The following is a 23,703-nucleotide window of genomic DNA, read 5'->3' on the forward strand; positions in this document are numbered from 1 at the left end:
TGTCAACAAAATAGCCATCTGCTTTCAGCTGGTCGAAGTGATCCATCCAAAACTGGATGCGTTCACTTCTCAAGGTGCACCACCAACGTTCAATCCTTTGATTGCCAGTACTTGGACCTAAAGTGACACACTCCATACCATTCTCATCCTCACTGTTGTGCAGAAACTTTTGCATCACTGCAATGTGTGTGTTACGACCCAGCTCTTTCTAGGGAATGAGGCGCAACATAAAACCAGTTGTAGTTGGTAATGTAAAGGTTATTTATTTGACAACGGAGGCGGCATGCAAACAAAATACACAAAACAAAGGCGACTCTAACAGGAGCAAAGCCTGGAGTGCTGTTGGTCTCAAATAAACAAATAAAAACCAAAAGAGGACCCGCAAAAGGCGAGCTACGGCAGTTACCAGAACCACAAAGAAAAAACAAGTCTCCCTGTCTAAGTCCAACCAAAACAGTCAAAGCAGCACCTCTACAGCTAACAACCTAACAAGGGAGTAGGCTACTAAACGTTTCTAGTGCCTCAGATACACACTCTCAATATGGATTTCACCATGTAACAGACACAAAAGACGAAAGGCACAGGTGGCGTGCTGCTCCATGGAGCTCTCAGCTCCCGACTGACGAGCAATCCGGAAATTTATATCCTCCTCCTCAGATGGCTCCGTCTGATTAGCGGGTGGCTTCTCAGTCCGTTCCAATCAGGATCCTCTGGCCGCGGAGTGGGAGGGAGCAATCGAGTCCTGACGTCACGTACCTGCTTGACAGACAAGAGTCTACACCAACCCCAAGAGAGGCTGAGATTCGGCAACAGCTGTAACAGTGTGTATTCTCAGTACCGAGATCTAACCTGACTTTTTGTGGACATCCATTGTTTTCGATCACAGCATCTATAAAATAACCTGCGATAATACGAGGGTCACCTTTGATTTTGTATGCTTCTAGCCTCATAATTTTTCTTGAAAAGCCATCTATGCAACCACTGATACATATGCCATATGGCTTTAATTTATCGTACCCATCTATGCGCCATTCATAGTTTGGCCCACGACTGACATACATACGCCGTCTCAAACGGTTGCATGCATGCAGGTCCACCCCATTTCTGTCCATCAGTTGCATCAGCTGACGCACAGTTTCTCTGTCGGTAACTATCCCGGCCAGCCAACATTTCTGGTGCATCCATCTGTATCTGTGCTGTTTGCCAGACGTTTGTAGCTGTTGGTCAATGAAGGATGCCACTTCAGCTTCATCTGTCTTATTTCGTCTTCGCCAAAGCTGGTTCTTTTGTAGCTTTCTCTCTAGAGTCCGAAGGTTTATTTTGATATTATGTGATTCCTCCAAGAGCACTAAAATTTCAAGATTTATGAATCCACGTCTAAAGTAGTCTTCAATGATGGTATCCATTTAGGTCGCTAAGCCTTGTCTCAGCCACTTGCTTCTGTTGCTTTGGCGCATATGAGGAAACAAGACATAGGCCTAAGTCATTATTTTGAGATACTAAGTTAATATTTTGAGATACTATCTCATTATTTTGACATACTATCTCATTATTTCGACATGCTAAGTCAATATTTTGAGATACTATCTCATTATTTTAAGATACAATCTCATTAGATACTAAGTCTTTATTTTGAGATACTTTCTCATTATTTCGAGATACTAAGTCAATATTTTGAGATACTAAGTCAACATTTTGAGATAGTAAGTCATTATTTTGAGAAACTATCTCATTATTTTGACATACTATCTGATTATTTTGAGATACTAAGTCATTATTTTGAGATACTATCTCATTATTTTGAGACACTAAGTCATTATTTTGAGATACTTCCTCATCATTTTGAGATACTAAGTCAATATTTTGAGATACTAAGTCAATATTTTGAGATAGTAAGTAATTATTTTGAGATACTATCTCATTATTTTGACATACTAAGTCAATATATTGAGATACTATCTCATTATTTTGAGATACTAAGTCAATATTTTGAGATACTATCTCATTATTTTAAGATACAATCTCATTAGATACTAAGTCTTTATTTTGAGATACTTTCTCATTATTTCGAGATACTAAGTCAATATTTTGAGATACTAAGTCAACATTTTGAGATAGTAAGTCATTATTTTGAGAAACTATCTCATTATTTTGACATACTATCTGATTATTTTGAGATACTAAGTCATTATTTTGAGATACTATCTCATTATTTTGAGACACTAAGTCATTATTTTGAGATACTTCCTCATCATTTTGAGATACTAAGTCAATATTTTGAGATACTAAGTCAATATTTTGAGATAGTAAGTAATTATTTTGAGATACTATCTCATTATTTTGACATACTAAGTCAATATATTGAGATACTATCTCATTATTTTGAGATACTAAGTCAATATTTTGAGATACTAAGTCAATATATTGAAATACTTTCTCATTATTTCGAGGTACTAAGTCAATATTTTGAGATACTAAGTCAACATTTTGAGATAGTAAGTCATTATTTTGAGAAACTATCTCATTATTTTGACATACTATCTGATTATTTTGAGATACTAAGTCATTATTTTGAGATACTATCTCATTATTTTGAGACACTAAGTCATTATTTTGAGATACTTCCTCATCATTTTGAGATACTAAGTCAATATTTTGAGATACTAAGTCAATATTTTGAGATAGTAAGTAATTATTTTGAGATACTATCTCATTATTTTGACATACTAAGTCAATATATTGAGATACTATCTCATTATTTTGAGATACTAAGTCAATATTTTGAGATACTAAGTCAATATATTGAAATACTATCTCATTATTTTGAGATACTAAGTCAATATTTTGAGATACTAAGTCAATATATTGAGATACTATCTCATTATAATGACATACTATCTCATTATTTCGACATGCTAAGTCAATATTTTGAGATACTATCTCATTATTTTAAGATACAATCTCATTAGATACTAAATCTTTATTTTGAGATACTTTCTCATTATTTCGAGATACTAAGTCAATATTTTGAGATACTAAGTCAACATTTTGAGATAGTAAGTCATTATTTTGAGAAACTATCTCATTATTTTGACATACTATCTGATTATTTTGAGATACTAAGTCATTATTTTGAGATACTAAGTCAATATTTTGAGATAGTAAGTAATTATTTTGAGATACTATCTCATTATTTTGACATACTAAGTCAATATATTGAGATACTATCTCATTATTTTGAGATACTAAGTCAATATTTTGAGATACTATCTCATTATTTTAAGATACAATCTCATTAGATACTAAGTCTTTATTTTGAGATACTTTCTCATTATTTCGAGATACTAAGTCAATATTTTGAGATACTAAGTCAACATTTTGAGATAGTAAGTCATTATTTTGAGAAACTATCTCATTATTTTGACATACTATCTGATTATTTTGAGATACTAAGTCATTATTTTGAGATACTATCTCATTATTTTGAGACACTAAGTCATTATTTTGAGATACTTCCTCATCATTTTGAGATACTAAGTCAATATTTTGAGATACTAAGTCAATATTTTGAGATAGTAAGTAATTATTTTGAGATACTATCTCATTATTTTGACATACTAAGTCAATATATTGAGATACTATCTCATTATTTTGAGATACTAAGTCAATATTTTGAGATACTAAGTCAATATATTGAAATACTATCTCATTATTTTGAGATACTAAGTCAATATTTTGAGATACTAAGTCAATATATTGAGATACTATCTCATTATAATGACATACTATCTCATTATTTCGACATGCTAAGTCAATATTTTGAGATACTATCTCATTATTTTAAGATACAATCTCATTAGATACTAAGTCTTTATTTTGAGATACTTTCTCATTATTTCGAGATACTAAGTCAATATTTTGAGATACTAAGTCAACATTTTGAGATAGTAAGTCATTATTTTGAGAAACTATCTCATTATTTTGACATACTATCTGATTATTTTGAGATACTAAGTCATTATTTTGAGATACTATCTCATTATTTTGAGACACTAAGTCATTATTTTGAGATACTTCCTCATCATTTTGAGATACTAAGTCAATATTTTGAGATACTAAGTCAATATTTTGAGATAGTAAGTAATTATTTTGAGATACTATCTCATTATTTTGACATACTAAGTCAATATATTGAGATACTATCTCATTATTTTGAGATACTAAGTCAATATTTTGAGATACTAAGTCAATATATTGAAATACTATCTCATTATTTTGAGATACTAAGTCAATATTTTGAGATACTAAGTCAATATATTGAGATACTATCTCATTATAATGACATACTATCTCATTATTTCGACATGCTAAGTCAATATTTTGAGATACTATCTCATTATTTTAAGATACAATCTCATTAGATACTAAGTCTTTATTTTGAGATACTTTCTCATTATTTCGAGATACTAAGTCAATATTTTGAGATACTAAGTCAACATTTTGAGATAGTAAGTCATTATTTTGAGAAACTATCTCATTATTTTGACATACTATCTGATTATTTTGAGATACTAAGTCATTATTTTGAGATACTATCTCATTATTTTGAGACACTAAGTCATTATTTTGAGATACTTCCTCATCATTTTGAGATACTAAGTCAATATTTTGAGATACTAAGTCAATATTTTGAGATAGTAAGTAATTATTTTGAGATACTATCTCATTATTTTGACATACTAAGTTAATATATTGAGATACTATCTCATTATTTTGAGATACTAAGTCAATATTTTGAGATACTAAGTCAATATATTGAAATACTATCTCATTATTTTGAGATACTAAGTCAATATTTTGAGATACTAAGTCAATATATTGAGATACTATCTCATTATAATGACATACTATCTCATTATTTCGACATGCTAAGTCAATATTTTGAGATACTATCTCATTATTTTAAGATACAATCTCATTAGATACTAAGTCTTTATTTTGAGATACTTTCTCATTATTTCGAGATACTAAGTCAATATTTTGAGATACTAAGTCAACATTTTGAGATAGTAAGTCATTATTTTGAGAAACTATCTCATTATTTTGACATACTATCTGATTATTTTGAGATACTAAGTCATTATTTTGAGATACTATCTCATTATTTTGAGACACTAAGTCATTATTTTGAGATACTTCCTCATCATTTTGAGATACTAAGTCAATATTTTGAGATACTAAGTCAATATTTTGAGATAGTAAGTAATTATTTTGAGATACTATCTCATTATTTTGACATACTAAGTCAATATATTGAGATACTATCTCATTATTTTGAGATACTAAGTCAATATTTTGAGATACTAAGTCAATATATTGAAATACTATCTCATTATTTTGAGATACTAAGTCAATATTTTGAGATACTAAGTCAATATATTGAGATACTATCTCATTATAATGACATACTATCTCATTATTTCGACATGCTAAGTCAATATTTTGAGATACTATCTCATTATTTTAAGATACAATCTCATTAGATACTAAGTCTTTATTTTGAGATACTTTCTCATTATTTCCAGATACTAAGTCAATATTTTGAGATACTAAGTCAACATTTTGAGATAGTAAGTCATTATTTTGAGAAACTATCTCATTATTTTGACATACTATCTGATTATTTTGAGATACTAAGTCATTATTTTGAGATACTATCTCATTATTTTGAGACACTAAGTCATTATTTTGAGATACTTCCTCATCATTTTGAGATACTAAGTCAATATTTTGAGATACTAAGTCAATATTTTGAGATAGTAAGTAATTATTTTGAGATACTATCTCATTATTTTGACATACTAAGTTAATATATTGAGATACTATCTCATTATTTTGAGATACTAAGTCAATATTTTGAGATACTAAGTCAATATATTGAAATACTATCTCATTATTTTGAGATACTAAGTCAATATTTTGAGATACTAAGTCAATATATTGAGATACTATCTCATTATAATGACTTATAGGATCTTTTTTTAATCACACTGGTGAAAATGGGCTTCCATATTACTCTTATTTGGCGTGAGATTTGAAAGATTGATTTGAGAGAGATGAGGGTGTGTAGACAACAAAATGTAAAAGTGAATTATTTTTACATATTTCAATGTTGAGGTAGAAATTACATTCATATCGTATAATTTTGTCTAGACATACTAACCTAAAAACCTGTGACTGGGAATCACATGAAAGTGTCAGAGACTACAGCATGAATTTGAGTGAATTACTGTAAAATAAATTTGGGGATTTTTCTGACATTTCCCCTGATGATTTGGATAACCCGTTGTCACACCGTGCTGCTCTGTCTTGTCTGTCTGTGCACTTTAGTAACATCCTCCTGCCACAACATTATGATTTATTTTTCATTGCGTAGGAGACATGTGGCTTGAGAGCTTGTAAAAAGTGCCAGTTGCGTGAGTCTCACGACCAATGTGTGGCAGATGGCAGCCCTGAAAGTTATTATGCTGATTAGCTAGCTAACCGTTAAGTCTACCTTTAACATTGATATTTATGTGACATTACTTCCTGAATTTGTTCACCTTAGGGTACATTCAGACCAAATCTGGCGCTGGCAGACCAGCGGCATGAATGACTGAAACCCCAGTGGAATGTAACATCATGTGTCATGTGTATTCACTCTGTGGATGCCAACTATCCCTGTAGTACCGGCATGCTTAACCTACTCTGGCAGAGGCATGAACGGTGGTCATTAGCAGAGCAGAAAGGGTCTGTAGTGGGGCATGTTTATTTATGGATAAATGCTACAGAGAGGAACACAACTCACATTATTACAATAATAATTGTCATGTTTTAACATGATACTTTTCATGTTGTTATAATATAAATTGTCACATTTTAACGTGATAGTGTTTTTTTTCCCCTTGTGTAGCAGCAATATGCTTCCGTAGTCACGTATCCTGGTTGTTACTGTTATTTTTAATCTGTCAATGAATGCAATCCATCACTAGTAGGACTAGCATGCTAGTAGCAGAACCACATAGCAGCTTCGCCTTTCTGCAAACTGATCAGTGGAGGCTTCACAACACGTCTCACACATGGCCCGTGGAGTGACACTCCCACACTCCCATTCCGCCGCAACACCACCGCCAGATTTGGTCTGAATTCAGCTTTATATTTTCCTTAACAAATGGTAAGAGATTTAAATAAATAATCAGGAAATATCTAGAGACAGATTCGTTGAAAGAGTTCACCAAAGATGGACATTTTTAACATATTTTCTACTGTATATACGGGAGACAGAGTGGCATTTTCTCCATACTGGGAGGAGACATGATCCCCCCAATGAATGCGTGGTTACACCCTAGAATGCAGAGATAAAGGAGAAACAAGTAGTGCTACCATACATTACATGATTAGATGATATAACTGGGCACTTTATAATGGTGTGAGGTTATGGAATTTTATGAAATAGAAAACAGCTTAAGTCATTGTTGGTGGTTAATGCGTCACATCGATTTAGATATTTCATTCAATGGTTTTATGTGATGAATTTGAAGTTATTTTCAATTTGAAATGTTAGCAAAATACTGTATGTAGTAAAAAAAAAGGGTAAAATAAGTATTTTTTAGCCAAAAAAGTACAGTATATCATGAGCCTGTGCCACAAAGCTATTATAGATTAGTCACTCAAAATACATCATTTAAACTCTTTAATATTTCAAATATGTGATCTGGGGCACTTCCTCCCTTGGCTGAAATTGCAAAATGTAGGCCTACAAATTTTTGTCATGCTACTAGAGCCAGAAAAGGTATCAAACCACCTGTTAAATGCACCATATTATGTGAATTGACATCTACTCTGTCAAATAAAATTTTATGGAAGAACCCCCAAACCTCTTAAAACTTGTTAAAAGTGTCCCGCCCACATTTTAAGTGCTTCCCACACCCATGCTGCTTAGTAAGGTTTTAATTTTTAAATCAACCACTTACCTAATTATTAGTTTACATACTACGTAAATGCCTTTATCAGATAACCACAACCAGGTGTAATTAATCAGAATTACAGTAAAGAAATAAAGGGCTTTTAGCCAATCTAGTGATAGGGTTATGGTTTAGGCAAATGGTCTGTGGTGGTCCACCACTTTGTCTAAAGCTTTGGTTTAAGTCCAATGCATATTATACAGACAAATTCCCAAGCAAATGTTAACATGTCACCAATTCTAAACTAAGATCAGCATATTGGAATTGTAATTCTGAGCATTTTATCATGCTGATATTAACATTTAGACTAATATTGCTGCTAGCAGGGCAGTAGTTTTATTTTTCTAGCCTTTTCTTCTTTTTTTGAAGTAAATTTACATTTTCTTCAATCACTTGGAAGACAAGTACTAATGTCATTCATTATCAAAGTGCCCGACTTTAGAAAAATGTCTGACTCAACCATTGTGGTTTAGAAAATCCATCAATCAGAAATAATTTTGTATGTGTTGTAGAAACAATGAAAATTAGGGCGCATATTAGTCAAAATGAAGGAACATCACATGGCGCTGCAAGTGAATGAAAACAAAGGCAAAAGCATAGGCCTTGATGTGGTAAATCTCAGCCTTGTCATATAATTTATTTTCCAGCCGTGGACTCGGTATGATCAGCAGTATGAACCAGTCTGTGCCCTGCTGGTTTCACTTTAGCTTTCCACTGTCCCTTTAAATACTTCCTTCTCCTGTTACCATAAAGCTGCTAGGAGAGACTCACTGCAAAAGTCACATGCTCTAGCTTCCTTTGTTTCTCAGAGAAAGCCTCTGTCTGTGTATGAAAGGGACTGAGAGAACAGAACATGTTATTGAGAAAAGTCATACCTAAGAAAAACGAACTGGATCAAAATTACAGCTAAACATTACTCTAACTTTATGTGTCGGCAAGATATATATTTTATTTTCCAAAATTATGTCTTTGGAAACATGTTACAAGAAAGTCTTACTAAATAAAGTAAAGCAGTTAAGAAAAGGTTTTCCCTAGTACTTTATGACATGCATATACTATACAGATAAACTACTTGAGTAATAAAAGATCTGTTAAAGGGTATCAGGCAATTTAGGGCTTATGGTTGTGGAAAAAGCTTAAAACCATAACTCAAAAAGTGTTTTGGAATCATACAGTGAGAGTGAATGTGAAACATGGAAAAATGAGCATGTCTACAATTCAGATAAATATTTACATGCATGGTTAATATGTATTTTGCATTACAGGATCATATTTGAATCCCTCACAACAACAAAAGCAACAGAGCGTTGATATGTTCTGGTGTGACTCCAGGCTCTGTATCCACAAAGGTGTAAGCCTCTTCAGGCATTACGGTAGTCCACCCGGTAGCCCAGAGAGGAATTCAAGGAATGTGAAAAGCTCCAATTCATATTGAAACTAGATTAAAATGTGCACAACTTAACACTAAATGTTGGTTTTTACTGGAGTAACTAAATACATGGCCACCAACCAAGTTGTAATTGTCAGAATATATGGCTCTGTTAGATTCGTTGATCTGTCCACTCGTGTGTGACTGAATGTTTTCTTGCTGTGGCCAAATACAGCAGCAGAGATTGAAAATGCCCCAATCACTTATTTGAAAGACATACTGGGTCAAAGGATTAGGGTTATCAATAGCAATGTCAATTTTTCCAGTGCACTGAACTTTTCCCCACATGAAAAGTTACACAGACATCTGCCTAGTAACAGCAATTCCTCCCATTGGTCCAACTCGGAGAGTCTCCTCCTGTTTGTGTGTGTGTCTGGGTGTGTGTGTTAGTAGTCTCTAAACTTTACTATTTGCACTCTAACATTACTCCAGTATTGTGCTGAGCTTTTGAGTAGTATGAAAAAATCAGTTTTCCTGAGCAAACTAAGTTGACGCAGGTACAGAAAATAAACAGCAAATTTCTTTTTGCAGTAGTCAATAGCATAGATATCTCCTCAATTCCACTAATGATTGATGAAATAATAATTTATTTATGAATCAATAAACTCCCTGTTTGAATTCCTGTTTGAATTGATTCAGTGTGAGGGAGCAATATGTTGAGTTTTGTATTCTTCATTATCTAACTGTATCAGTCACGTATTACATTACAGATATTCTCAGCCCAGTCACCAGAATAAAATGTTGGCATGGCTCCTATCCCCAGGGTTATTTGGATTAGGAATAAATGGAAATAAATAAAGCTGCACTGTATGTTTCAGACTGCACTATTGTCCCATGTGCTCACCTCATGCTCAGCACAGTTGAGGGAGCTGCTGCTTTCATTGGCCCGATCCCAGTGTCCACACTCCCAGACTCCCAGACTTTGAGGCATGTTCCCGTCTGCGAGGGTTTAGGACTGTCCCACTGTCAAACCATCAAGAGGGCTTTCTCACAGCCATTTTGAGTCCTTTATGATCACTTTCTGTAAGTCTGCCTCTTACCTGAGGGAATAAACCCACAGTTCTTAGCGTTGTAACATTAAACACAAGGTTACCCTGGGTTACCAGGGGAAGCCCGAAAACATTTAAAATCAAACAAACAATGATAATCCAGATGTTGTTGCTCTTGAATAGCCTATGATTAATTTCATTAATCTGTGTGAAAGGTTTTTTTATTCACAAACGTAAATGATCTAAATCCCTGCCTAAGACCTGTCATAACTGATTCTTTTTCACTCAATGTATTCAACAAAACAAACAAATAAACAAACCAAAAAAACTTTGGAACTTTAAGGCCTAATGGGGACACTTGGAATGGGCCACTGAGTCTTGTGCACAGACAGAGGAAGAACGAAGGGGTGGAGGCCCTTATCGCCCCCTACTGACGCTAAACTGCCAGCCTCCCCTGGTCAGCTCTCCTCCCCGGGGACAGACGTCCCCCAGACTCGGCCCCGGACCTCCCATGTCCTCCTCAGACGCTACCAGGCTATAGGAGGAGGGGCAGGGCGGGGGCGGGCCTCCCCCTCTCTCTCTCTTATATGTAGGCTATAGAAGGCCTTCCTCGCGCGCCCCGCAGCAGACAGCTTGTCTCTTTGATCCTCCACCTCTTAACAACAGCTGACGTCATCGCGCGCACCCACCCACCTCCTCAGCGCGCTCTCGCCGACAAACTTTGCGTGTGTGTCCGCGCGTGTGTTCGTCGTATGTGTGTGCATGCCCGTACATGTGCGCGTTTGGTGAGCGCGAGGCAGGGGTTTTTGTTTAGCAGGGGGAAGCGGTCTGTGCTCCAGACAGAAGGCTCGCCGCACACCGGAGGAGCAACAGCACGCTGTAGCAGTAACCCAGCGAGAAGAAAGTGATTTAAAATTACCGGACTACAGCCGTCTGTCTGCTGGGGCCTGTTCCTTCACCGCTGTAGTAACATTGTGACACGGTGATACTAACACTGAGAGTACCGACGGTGATAAAAAATCAAACCACAATTAGCCTACTATGGAGGACCAGCTGCTGTGCTGCGAGGTGGACTCCATCAGGAGAGCCTACCAGGACGTCAACCTGCTCAACGACCGAGTTCTACACACCATGCTGAAGGCAGAGGAAAACTACTTACCGTCGCCAAACTACTTCAAGTGTGTTCAGAAAGAAATTGTACCCAAAATGAGGAAAATAGTTGCCACCTGGATGTTAGAGGTTGGTTTTTAGCTAATTTACTTGAACTTTTCTCTTTGCCCGAGTTTCGCTGCTGACTTGTTGGTTAGGCTGTCGCTGTCTCATATGCATTGGCTAAAACACGAGAAAATGAGTCTTCATGTGAAAGTTGTGAGTCGTGAGAGATGAATGTCTGTTATTTCACTGTTCATGTTACATAAACGCTCTGACAAATAGCCTATGTCCTCAGAGTGCTGGGTGGTCCTTCGGCTATAAGAGGAAATATTGGCTACAGCCTGCCCCCAGTTTCCACCGTGAATAGGCCTGCCTTTGTCAATGATTATTTCTTAGAATAGGCCTATATTTTAGAAGGTCATGAAATGTAATTAGCCTAGGCTACATGGAGAAAATATTCTAAAATAACACCAATGTACACGTATGCAGTCTTGGCCTGTGCCAGTATTGCGCGCCATCTTTGTTGTCGCATATGAGAAGGATTTTAATATCATTAAAAATCTATAATATCTGCAAAAATGACAGTAACTCGGTTAAATAAGCCAGAAATGCATCTATATCATAAGATGGTTACTCACTAACTACAAAAGCTTGTTCGACTGGTATCAACTGGTGAAGTTTGTTTTGCTTCACAAGATTCAGTGTTGTGTGTTAAGGTCGCTGAGGAAAGAAGGACATTTTTTAAAAGTGCGAAAGTATTACAATACATTTTAACAGTCGGGTTTGATAGATTAGATGTTTTTGAACATTAACGTGGACTTTTGGTTTGAATTCTTCACAGATTTATATTTTTTATTAATTTCTGAAATTGTGCATCGGAAAGCCGAGGCGAAGAGTCGCCTACAGCACTTGAAAAAGCCCAGTCTGAGAAAAGATTTTTTTTATTAATTCATACGTGTTACAATTCGAGACATTTTACCCAGATCCGATCAGGCATTCTTTAAGGATCATTTACATGTTAATTGTACACACCCTGATAATTTTTAAATATTTATAAATATTTTTTGAAAAGATGACGAAGTTCAAATTAGAGTGAAACTTGCATCGACGCCACCTCTGTGTCTCAGTCAGAAGTAGCCGCAAACTAATTCCCGACTGTTTTCATTACAGCCTCAGACTTACTTATCCTATAGATCGGGCTGTAAATGTTTTCATTTGCACATAAAATTGATTTCGCGTTAAATGATGTGTTAGACATGACATTTAAACGCTAAACTCAAATGAATAAGATGCTCAAAATGTTTCTTTGAATTTCCGTTCGGATGATTCTGGATAACACTGCTATTATGTGCAAACAGCTGTGCACAGAGCCACTGTATGCTTAGACTTAATAATTCACATGAACGGGGGAATTTTCTTGCAGTAAGTGACGGCAACCTCTATGTGCTTTTCTCACCTTCCAGGTCTGCGAGGAACAGAAATGTGAGGAGGAGGTTTTTCCACTGGCTATGAACTATTTGGACAGATTTTTATCAGTGGAGACCACCAGGAAAACAAGACTACAGCTGCTGGGAGCTACATGTATGTTTCTAGCATCCAAGATGAAGGAGACTGTACCCTTAACAGCAGAGAAGCTCTGTATCTACACGGACAACTCGGTCCAGCCTGGAGAGCTGCTGGTAATTGAGTTCTGCAGACATGGATGTTGCATAACACATACAGTACATGAGCAGCATGCACTGGAGACCACATGACCAGAATACAAAGTGTTTGTAGTTCATCTGGTTTGTAAGTGACACTGTGGTTGGAAAGTATAGATTGCATTGAAATGTCGTAGATAGATTTTTGGAATAACAAAGGAGGAAATGTAGCTTTGGTGCAGCAGCGTCTGAATGGCTGCCTGTGACTTCCTCATGGCAACTAGAAGGCCTACCTGCTTTCATGAATGGTCTCAGTGACTGCCAAGAAAACACTGATTCACAGCAACACCTAGTGGCCATAAGACAAAAGTGCAGGCTATTGGCAATGAAATTGAACGTGAAGAACTACAGATACACTCTTGTCTTTAGTGTTTGCTACATATCACAGCAGATATAACAGGAGTACATTTTTCTCTACAAGTAAGTGGGTCAGTATGAGTGAATGCCTCTGGTCTGGTCCATCCACAGCAAATGGAGCTGCTGGTTCTCAACAAGCTGAAGTGGGATCTGGCTTCAGTCACACCTCAAGACTTCATCGAGCACTTCCTGTCCAAACTGAAGATCTACCAGTCCACCAAGCAGATCCTCAGGAAACATGCCCAGACTTTTGTGGCTCTCTGTGCTACAGGTGGGACAGCAGGCTTTTGTCTTGATAGTTCAAATCCATGTCTTATACACATATACAGTATTTTTCCTGTAACCATACACTGATACTTATTTATTCATTTTCTTTATTTGAAAATCCTTCATATTTCCACTTACTGTTGTGTTTTTGAGTATGCTCTGCGGCTGCAAACTGTATTTTATTATCTTTGTAATTGTATATTGAATAGCTCCTGTTGCTATATAGGATTGAGGACTATTTTGGACTCCAGTAACCCCAGTTTGGGTTTACTGGTTTTTGTCCCACTTCAGCCTAGTTTCTGGTCATCTCTCTCATTCTGATTATCATTATTAGTTAGATAATAGGTTTTTCTAAGAGGAGCCAAAGTGTAGCGCTCTGTGAGGATATGTGTTGTTATTTTTCTGTGGGAAGACGGCAGAAATACTGTCCGGTTGGTAGTTGGTTTGTATTTGTTAAATGTAACGCAAGGCCTAACAGAAGGAATACAGAGTAGAAGCTTGTTGGGTATAATGATGAATGGTTCTGTTCATTTAAAGACAAGTAAATATAATGTTATGTAATCATTGTCAAACTGCGCTATAGATATTCCATGTTGTAACACATGCTTGTGCCATTTCCACAGATGTCAACTTCATCGCCAGTCCTCCATCCATGGTGGCAGCGGGCAGCGTGGTGGCAGCTGTTCAAGGTCTCTATCTGAAGAGCCAAGATGCCTCTTTGTCATCACAGAACCTCACCAACTTCCTGTCACAGGTCATTCGCAGTGATCCGGTATGCAAACACTCTTTCTTCCAAACAGATATTTGTATGTGGAAAAAGCTTTTGATGTTAGCAGAATGATGGTGTTTACTCAGTGTTGACTGTGTGGTTGCAGGACTGCTTGCGGGCATGTCAGGAGCAAATAGAGTCTCTGCTGGAGTCCAGCCTGCGGCAGGCTCAGCAACACAGTAGCACAACAGAGACCAAACTTGTGGATGAGGACGTGGACCTATCCTGTACTCCAACAGATGTCAGAGACATCAACATCTGAATTGACTGAGCTATGTCGCACGATGAGCTGATGCTTCAAGGAAAGTTGTCGACAGAGGGTGGTGAAGGATGGGCTGGGGAGGAGGTGCCCCCTCCCCTTTCTTTCTGGTGGGCTGCTATCATGGCTGACATGCCACTCACATGTCTGCTGTTCCAAACGACTGCCACGATGGGACCAAGCGCACCCCGCCAGCCCCACAACAAACCCCAAGTCACATTTCTTGCCAGTGTCCTCTTCTATCCAGGGAAAAGAAAGGCACACTACAGAAATGTACAAGAGAGAAAAGACACTAAATACTGATGGCCTGCATGAGCTGGAGTTGAAGCCACAAAGCAGACATTTTAGTAGATATTTCTTGTTATTCCCTCAAATATTAAACTAGGAATCTTAAAATTACCACAGACTCATCTTGCCTACTAAAACATCCCAAAGTGTCATGCACAGTACGTCCTTGTTGCTGTTTTCAGGTCTTCACCTGAAATCAGACTTATATCAGAAGAAGAGGCTTTTTTTCCAGTTTCTCCTCTGTGACATGTAGAATGTTTAGACTGTGTGTCCAAGCTCCTGTGTTTGTCTTGTTGCAGTGCAGACATTCATTAATCCCTGTTTGATTATGTTTAGTCACTTTATTTTATATCATTTTAGACCTCTTCATCAATTAGTGTCATACCTCTTTTCTTTCAAGCTTTTTTGTTTTTTCTAACCAAGTGTATTGGGAGAAGCTCCGTTTATTTAACCCATGTTGGAGCAAAAGACTGTGGACTGCTGATGTAAAGGTCTGGACAAATGTGATTCTTTGTACATTCACAACATTCACTTTACTCATTTCAGTTTGCTGTTATTTGATAAGATCAAATCGATGCACAACTCAGCAGAGCAATCCACAGTCTGATTTTTCTTTCTCCATGTAACTACACCTAAATCATTCCAACTTTGTTTTCTAAAAAAAAAAAAAAAAAGCACTTTTGGTCAGCACTGCTGGTCCTCTAAAATAATCACAGTGATAAGGTTTGTAACGCAACATGAAAATGGAATGGAGGTTTTCACAGGAGGCTTTTGGTGATGGAGAGTCAGAGCAGTGCCTGCAGACAGTGGCGCCTGGATCTGATTCATCTTAATACGACAAAAGAATTTACCAGTATGGTAAAAATGCTCAAAAATAAGACTGAATGCTGCTTGACACTGTCATGAGTCTCAGAATGCCGGTGGCTTGCTGTCGCTGCCCTCCAAGTCATAGATTTTAGTTTTAGTTCAACAAATGTATCGCATAAGCAGAGCTGCTCTTGTGTTTGAATACATGCCATTGCTTTAGTTATATCTCAGTGTGCAGAGCCAAAAGCTTAAGGTAAAAGTAAAAAGAAGTGTTTTCTTTATAGTTAAAATAATACTTCATTTTCATAGAGCAAAACATATTATTTATTTTTTTAGCTTGCATTTTAAAGAATTAACAGTGGCTCCGCCTACTGATATTTAACTATCTGTGGCTCCAGAGCAGTCCTGCCAGCCAGGAATATTTTTAAAATAAAACTAAAACCATACATCAAATACTGCTCATGGATTAATGGAAGGGGATGAAGCTAAAAGAAAAAAAGGCAGGGGGAGGGGGGCGTGGAGACTGTTGACATAAGACATAATTTTGCACAAAGCTAAAGGACGTGGGCTGCATTTCTTGGGGACTTGCCAAAAAAAGTGGAGAGCAAAGCTGGCAAGAGCACAGAGGGTTTGAAAGGCGGTAAAAGTGGCAAAAAGGGTGAAGGCTCAGCAGGGAGATGAGTCTTAATGCTGTAGAGTTTAAGTCAGGGTTCCTACACAGGACATGAAAGTTGTCTGGATCAGGTTGATATATACTTCATATATGAAGATGGACGGTAGGACTTTATCAAATCTAATTTTGGAAGAAAGAACTGAGCTCTTGAAGTTTCCAACTGTGTAGGGACCCTGTCATTTAGGTTTCTGATTGTACATTTAAGGATAGAGAGTAGGAGAGAAACACTCCTTGTTTTCCGCTGCTATAGAAAATAAATCCCAGCTGCGTGTTTAAAAAGAAGATGACAAAAAATGTAATGGATTAAAAACAATGCTTTTCTGTTGTTGTTTGCTGCTACATTTTTGGTTGAATTGTTTTATATATATAAATGTCAATATACTGCCATTCTAGGTTTGAATTTTCTCATAGAAAATTGTGTTATTGACATCCTCATTTGTGTTTTTTATGTAGATTTTATGTTAGCAGTTTTTTTGTTTTGTAATTACATATGATTTTCCAAACTACTCCAAAAAACAAGGACAAATGAGACGATGTACAGATATGCTTTGATCCATAATACCTCATGTGACAGTCAAGATCTATCTCTAATTTTTAGTCTTTTTATTTGTTTAGTTTGTATTCTATTGTACTTGCTGGTTCAGTGCCTACTAGCTCTGTTAAATCTGCTTGTGATGAAGCATCTGGGATGGAACCCAGCAAGTCTAGGGCATGCTTTGATACTGGGTGCCATAACAGAAAATGGGATATATATAACTCTGTTGAGTGTAAAACTGTCTCAGTGAAAGAGACTTTATCCCCCCTTTGGTCCATAGTGGCCTTCTTTCCTTTCCCCATTTTATATTTATAAAAGAAAAAAGCTTTTTGCTCCAATTTTCAAACTGTCAGTGAGTTGATTGAGTTTGTAAATAGATTTCAGTGTTGTGCTCGGTAAGCCATAGACTGTTTTTGTTTTGTTTTTACAAATCATTCCACAGAGTTGTTTCTACTTCATGCCAGTTATCTGCAACTGGGACAAGCAGTGTATTCATATTTGTGCCGACTACACAATAAAAACATGAATTAGACAGAGCCTGGAAAACTGTCTGTTCTTGTCCACGAGATGAGTCGTGTGAACTTACACTTCGTGTTATTGAGATTGAAAGCATGATGCTTGGTTCATCTAATGAGATGAATGGTAGTAGACAGAAGGTTGTATGATTACAGAGCTAGTCGTTTGAGGGTTAAAAAAACTGCACTGATTATACCATTACAGTGTGTACATCAAATTTTGTCTCACAGATTGATATGAGGCATCTGATTTTGTTTGGTTTTCAGTTACTTCCATATTATTAAGCTGCAAGCCAATAAACTGGAGCTCTCTCAAAAATCTTAGTTTCCAATTGTATTTACGACGAGGATGTTAACATTAACCCTATCAATAAGTTAGAATCTGGTTTATTACAATTACTTCAACATGGAACTGCCCCCTATGATTCGAGTCATCTGACCGTGAGTCAACTTGGTATGGTGTACTGGGATTTTTCATCTGAACGATGAGCTTTCTCTGACTCTGGAAATCATGTTTTCACATCACAGATGAACACAGGCATTCAAATGTAAGTCTTAGCGTTTTTCTAGTCTTAGTAACCAGTCAAAATGCTTTACAACACAAGTCAGCATTCACCCATTCACAGACTGGTGGTAGAGGCTACCATGCAAGGCGCCAACTGCTCATCAGGAGCAATAACCATTCATACACATAAATGACAGAACCACCAGGAGCAATTTGGGGTTCAGTTTCTTGCCCAAGGACACTGCAACATGTAGACTGCAGGGGCCGGGGATCTACCTCCTGAGCCATAAATAAAAGCAGTAACTAATGGAATGCTGCGTAACTACATTCAGTTAGCAATATAAAAGTCAATCAGATCTTTAATTCACCCACGATGCAGTTACACTAAATACATGGTAAACATTTAAACCACCAGGACACCTATGACAAAACTGGATCAGAAACCGTGATTTATTGATAGTTTAATTTATTTACCAAGCAAAGATTCTGCTCAGCTTTTTCAATTTGGGGAATTGCTGCTTTTGGGTCATTCCATGCCAACTCACCCATAATCCAGAACTTTTCCCAGTTCATGTCATTGATTTTCTTGAAAAATCATATTGAAACTACCATTAAATTCACCAGACCTTGCAAAATCCTTTAGCTGTATTCCCAATGCCTGGACAAATTAGAAATTAGTTGAGAGAGTTTGAAATTAGGAAATATATGTGTATTGAGCTAAGGAACTAAGATTAATATTTTGTCCAGACACACAGAACAGGATGACACCACCTTTTGCATATATACAGTGGTGCTTGAAAGTTTGTGAACCCTTTAGAATTTTCTATATTTCTGCATAAATATGACCTAAAACATCATCAGATTTTCATGCAAGTACTAAAAGTAGATAAAGAGAACCCAATTAAACAAATGAGACAAAAATATCATACTTGGTCATTTATTTATCGAGGAAAATGATCCAATATTACATATGTGGAAGCGGCAAAAGTATGTGAACCTTTACTTTCAGTATCAGGTGTGACCCCCTTGTGCAGCAATAACTGCAACTAAATGTTTCTGGTAACTGTTGATTAGTCCTGCACATTGGCTTGGAGGAATTTTAGCCCATTCCGCCGTACAGAAAAGCTTTAACTCTGAGATGTTGGTGGGTTTCCTCACATGAACTGCTTGCTTCAGGTCCTTCCACAACATTTTGATTGGATTAAGGTCAGGACTTTGACTTGGCCATTCCAAAACATTAACTTTGTTCTTTTTTAACCATTCTTTGGTAGAACGACTTGTGTGCTTACGGTCGTTGTCTTGCTGCATGACCCACATTCTCTTGAGATTCAGTGCACAGACAGATGTTCTGACATTTTCCTTTAAAATTTGCTGATATAATTCAGAATTCATTGTTCCATCAATGATGGCAAGCCGTCCTGGCCCAGATGCAGCAAAACAGGCCCAAACCATGATACTACCACCACCATGTTTCACACAAACAACTGACAAACATAACGCTTCTCATTTAAACCAAAAAGTTCTATTTTGGTCTCATCCGTCCACAAAACATTTTTCCAATAGCCTTCTGGCTTGTTCATGTGATCTTTAGCAAACTGCAGACGGGCAGCAACGTTCTTTTTGGAGAGCAGTGGCTTTCTCCTTGCAACCCTGTCATGCACACCATTGTTGTTCAGTGTTCTCCTGACGGTGGACTCATGAACATTAATATTAGCCAATGTGAGAGAGACCTTTAGGTGCTTAGAAGTTACCCTGGGGTCCTTTGTGACCTCGCTGGCGATAATATACGTCTTGCTCCTGGCATGATCTTTGTTGGTCGACCACTCCTGGGGAGGGTAACAATGGTCTTGAATTTCCTCCATTTGTACACAATCTGTCTGACTGTGAATTGGTGGAGTCCAAACTCTTTAGAGATGGTTTTGTAACCTTTTCCGGCCTGATGAGCATCAACAATTCTTTTTTTGAGGTCCTCAGAAATCTCCTTTGCTCGTGCCATGATACACTTTCACAAACATGTGTTGTGAAGATCAGACATTGATAGATCCCTGTTCTTTAAATAGAACAGGGCACCCACTGATTGTCTGATTGTCATCCCATTGACTGAACACCTGACTCTAATTTCACCTTCAAATTAACTGTCAATCCTAGAGGTTCACATACTTTTGCCACTCACAGAAATGTAATATTGGATCATTTTCCTCAATACATAAATGGCCAAGTATAATATTTTTGTCTCATCTGTTTAATTGGGTTCTCTTTATCTACTTTTAGGACTTGTGTGAAAATCTGATGATGTTTTAGGTGTCATTTATGCAGATATATAGAAAATTCTAAAGAGTTCCCAAACTTTAAAGCACCACTGTATGCAACAAACCCGACCATTACAAGCTGTAACCTGCAATGAAAAACAGTCTCAATAGGTCTCAGACAGATAGAAACCCTTGAAGTCAACACAATACAAATATCTACCGATGAAATAGTTGATATTACAGCCAGTGAAAAGTGTGAAAAAATAGCTCATTAAAATATATATATATATATGTGTATATATATATATATATATATATATATATATATATATATATATATATATATATATATACACACACAATGAAGGAGTAATATAACATCTTTATGAATATCAATACTTTCACATACAGAAGTTTCAAGGAAATTAAAATAATCCTTCTTGGGAAAATCTACTGTCAAAATAACCCAAAAAGTGGGTTTTTAAGCTCTGAAGCTATATTTAACAAGATCTGTCGTCTCTCAAGCTGTCCTGGCAATAAAACCTATAGAGAGAGGTACAAAGTGCATAAGTAGGCTATGCAATTACTCTTAACCTCTGTGTCTGTCTTCTTACACTTAGCTGCTGTGTGAGTGGACACAGAGAACAGCAGTATCCATTATGATCATTGTTTATCACAGCAGTGTAGTCTTAATCCATATACCCCACCTGTAATCCTTCCACTGGAATGGTGTTACATGTATTATGTATTAGTGAGTGATGGTCTGTCTGTCATTTTGATGCATCTTCTTTTGATGGGACTTCCATTCGCTGCTATCCTTTGGAAAGCATCTACATGTACTTGAAGTTGACTGGAATCTGCATTGGGGGAGAGAAAGCTGAATTCCCATCACATGACAAAGTTAAGTCAGTCCCACTGTCGCCCTTACACCCTTCATAAACACAATGAAGAACCAATAGTACCAAAGACTCAAAAGGTGGCAGAGATAGGAGGTGCTTGTTTTATTTTATTTTTTTTAATTTTAATTTTAACTTTACATAAAAGGGCTCCCTGAAATCTGATTTAATGATGGCGTGTGTTTCTCCTGGCACCTGTTGATAATATAATATAATATAATATAATATAACACAATATCAAAATAATATAAAACACCATGAACTATCAAATAATTAAAGACATATAAAGATGTAAGTTCTACTAATTTCCTCCTGCCCTCATTTTAGGTGAGAAAAAGAAAGTTCTGTCTGATTCCTTAAAGTTATTGTTTGGCTGATGATTAACAGGACTGTGTGTGTGTGTGTGTGTGTGTGTGTGTGTGAGAGAGAGAGAGAGAGAGAGAGAGTGTGTGTGTTTGTGTGTGTGACACAGCACTCATTGATTTGTTATGCAAGGAATGTCTTTGATGGGGCTTCAGTGTGGAGGAAAAGGCGTGAAAGTCTAATCCTTTCCCACAGGCCTGCCAGCTCAGACAAAGACCCTCAGCATGCACACACACACACACACACACACACACACACACACACCACAGGAGTACAGAAGAATTACATTTAACAGCCCTCATATTCAGCACACACATGCAGTTTCACCCTCTATAATGTTTTATGTCACAATTGTTTACTGTCAGTTGCAACAGAGAACAGTATTTGTTTGTGTTTCCACAGGTTTTATGTTCCAAATGTCCTTCCAGCACCAGCAGCAGTAAAAGTAGTTGTAGTCACCGGTGGGCTTCAGCAGGAGTACGCAGAACCCAAACCATTGCCACTGTGACATCACCCGTAAATTTCAGAAGGGCTAAAATGAAGCCCAATGTCGGCCGTACTGGCTGTTGCTATCTTGATCGTAAATGACTCCACCCCAGCTACTCAAAAATGAGCAAAGAGGTGGAGCGTGCCTAGTTAGTTATCAAGCCCACCTAGCTGGAAGCTACCTAGGTGGAAGCTACCAAGCTATCACTTTTCAGACATTAAGATAATCGAATTTCACCTCACATTACAACAACTGGCACAGAGGGTGTGTCTGTCTGTGTTCAATCTGACCAAAGTCGCACTCACCAGATATGGTTTCTTTCTCCTGCAATGTATTGTCTTTCCCCTTTTTACAGAGGAGCAATAGAAAGCATCCTGACTGGAAACATCAAAGACTGGCATGGTTCATCACGGCCCAGGACAGGAAGGCTCTACAGTGGGTGATTAAAACCACTCTCCTCGATTTACAGTGTTTTCCTCTAGATGCTCCTCTGCCAAAGGCTGTCTCTTCAAAAACTTGCTGGCTCCAGCAGCTGTTTGCCAGTAAACACTAAGAGTCGCTTGTTACACCCAAAACACCAGCATGTCCCTACATTCCAGTCTGTTAGTCCAATTAACTGCACAGAACGATCAGATATTTGCATTAAAAATATATGGTAATATTATACCTAATAAGGTAAGGTGCAGTTTTTGGTACTTCTGCATTGTCTTAATTTCTCAGCCCTGGAGGGATACGTTTAGGTTAGGGCTGCCAAAACTGCCATTGCGATATTTTTCTTTTCTGCAATATATAAGAAAAATACAGGAATTCTAAAATATTATAACAGAAATAAATTATCTCTGTTAAACCATACAAAACAATAAAGCAATAGCAAGTAGCAATCAAATATACGTCAACAACTCAAAATTCCACCACACGTTTTATCACAGATCCCCACAAAACAACTCCTCTTAGTCAGGAAACTCCTGAAGAAACACAGGGCGCACTCACACTGCCCAGTTGCTCCATACTGCTGGTGCTGTCCTTGGGTCCCTTCGGCCCGGCCGGCTATTGTCTGTCGGGGTTGGGGGGCCTGGGCACTGGTGCCCCCTGTGGCACAGCCTGCGACTCCTCCCAGTGTGGATGGCCCCAAAGGTGGCGCTTCCTCAACCCTCAGTGCCATGCCATGTCTCCCTATTGTCAGTAGTGAGAGTGTGCAGGTGTGTGTGTGTGTGTGTGTGTATCATGTGTGGGTATCATGGGGGCTAGGAATAAGGTGGATATAGTTATTTATACATGTAAACATATAGACCTCCAGGAAATAGTTCTGTAGACCATTTTTTAAATTTGCATTGGGAGAATTGTAAACAGCAGCAACAAGATATTGATAATGATAGTTTTCATCCACACATTAACTGTTCAACATCAGGTAAACACTGTCCACCTACTTTGTCTGTGTGTGACCAGCAAGCGTCAATAAT

The 23,703-nt window shown here is 37.2% G+C and overlaps 1 protein-coding gene across 1 annotated transcript; it reads left to right on the forward strand.

The window, feature by feature from the left end:
* Positions 1 to 11,258: 11,258 nt before the first annotated feature.
* ccnd1 (cyclin D1) lies at positions 11,259 to 15,808 on the forward strand. Its single transcript, XM_073464789.1, has 5 exons — positions 11,259 to 11,660; positions 13,037 to 13,252; positions 13,742 to 13,901; positions 14,521 to 14,669; positions 14,773 to 15,808. The coding sequence occupies exons 1-5, from the start codon at positions 11,463 to 11,465 to the stop codon at positions 14,926 to 14,928; spliced, it is 879 nt and encodes a 292-aa protein (XP_073320890.1). The 5' UTR covers positions 11,259 to 11,462; the 3' UTR covers positions 14,929 to 15,808.
* The last annotated feature ends 7,895 nt before the right edge of the window (positions 15,809 to 23,703 follow it).

Source organism: Pagrus major, chromosome 4, assembly GCF_040436345.1.
Source record: "Pagrus major chromosome 4, Pma_NU_1.0".
In the NCBI taxonomy this organism is placed as follows: domain Eukaryota; kingdom Metazoa; phylum Chordata; class Actinopteri; order Spariformes; family Sparidae; genus Pagrus; species Pagrus major.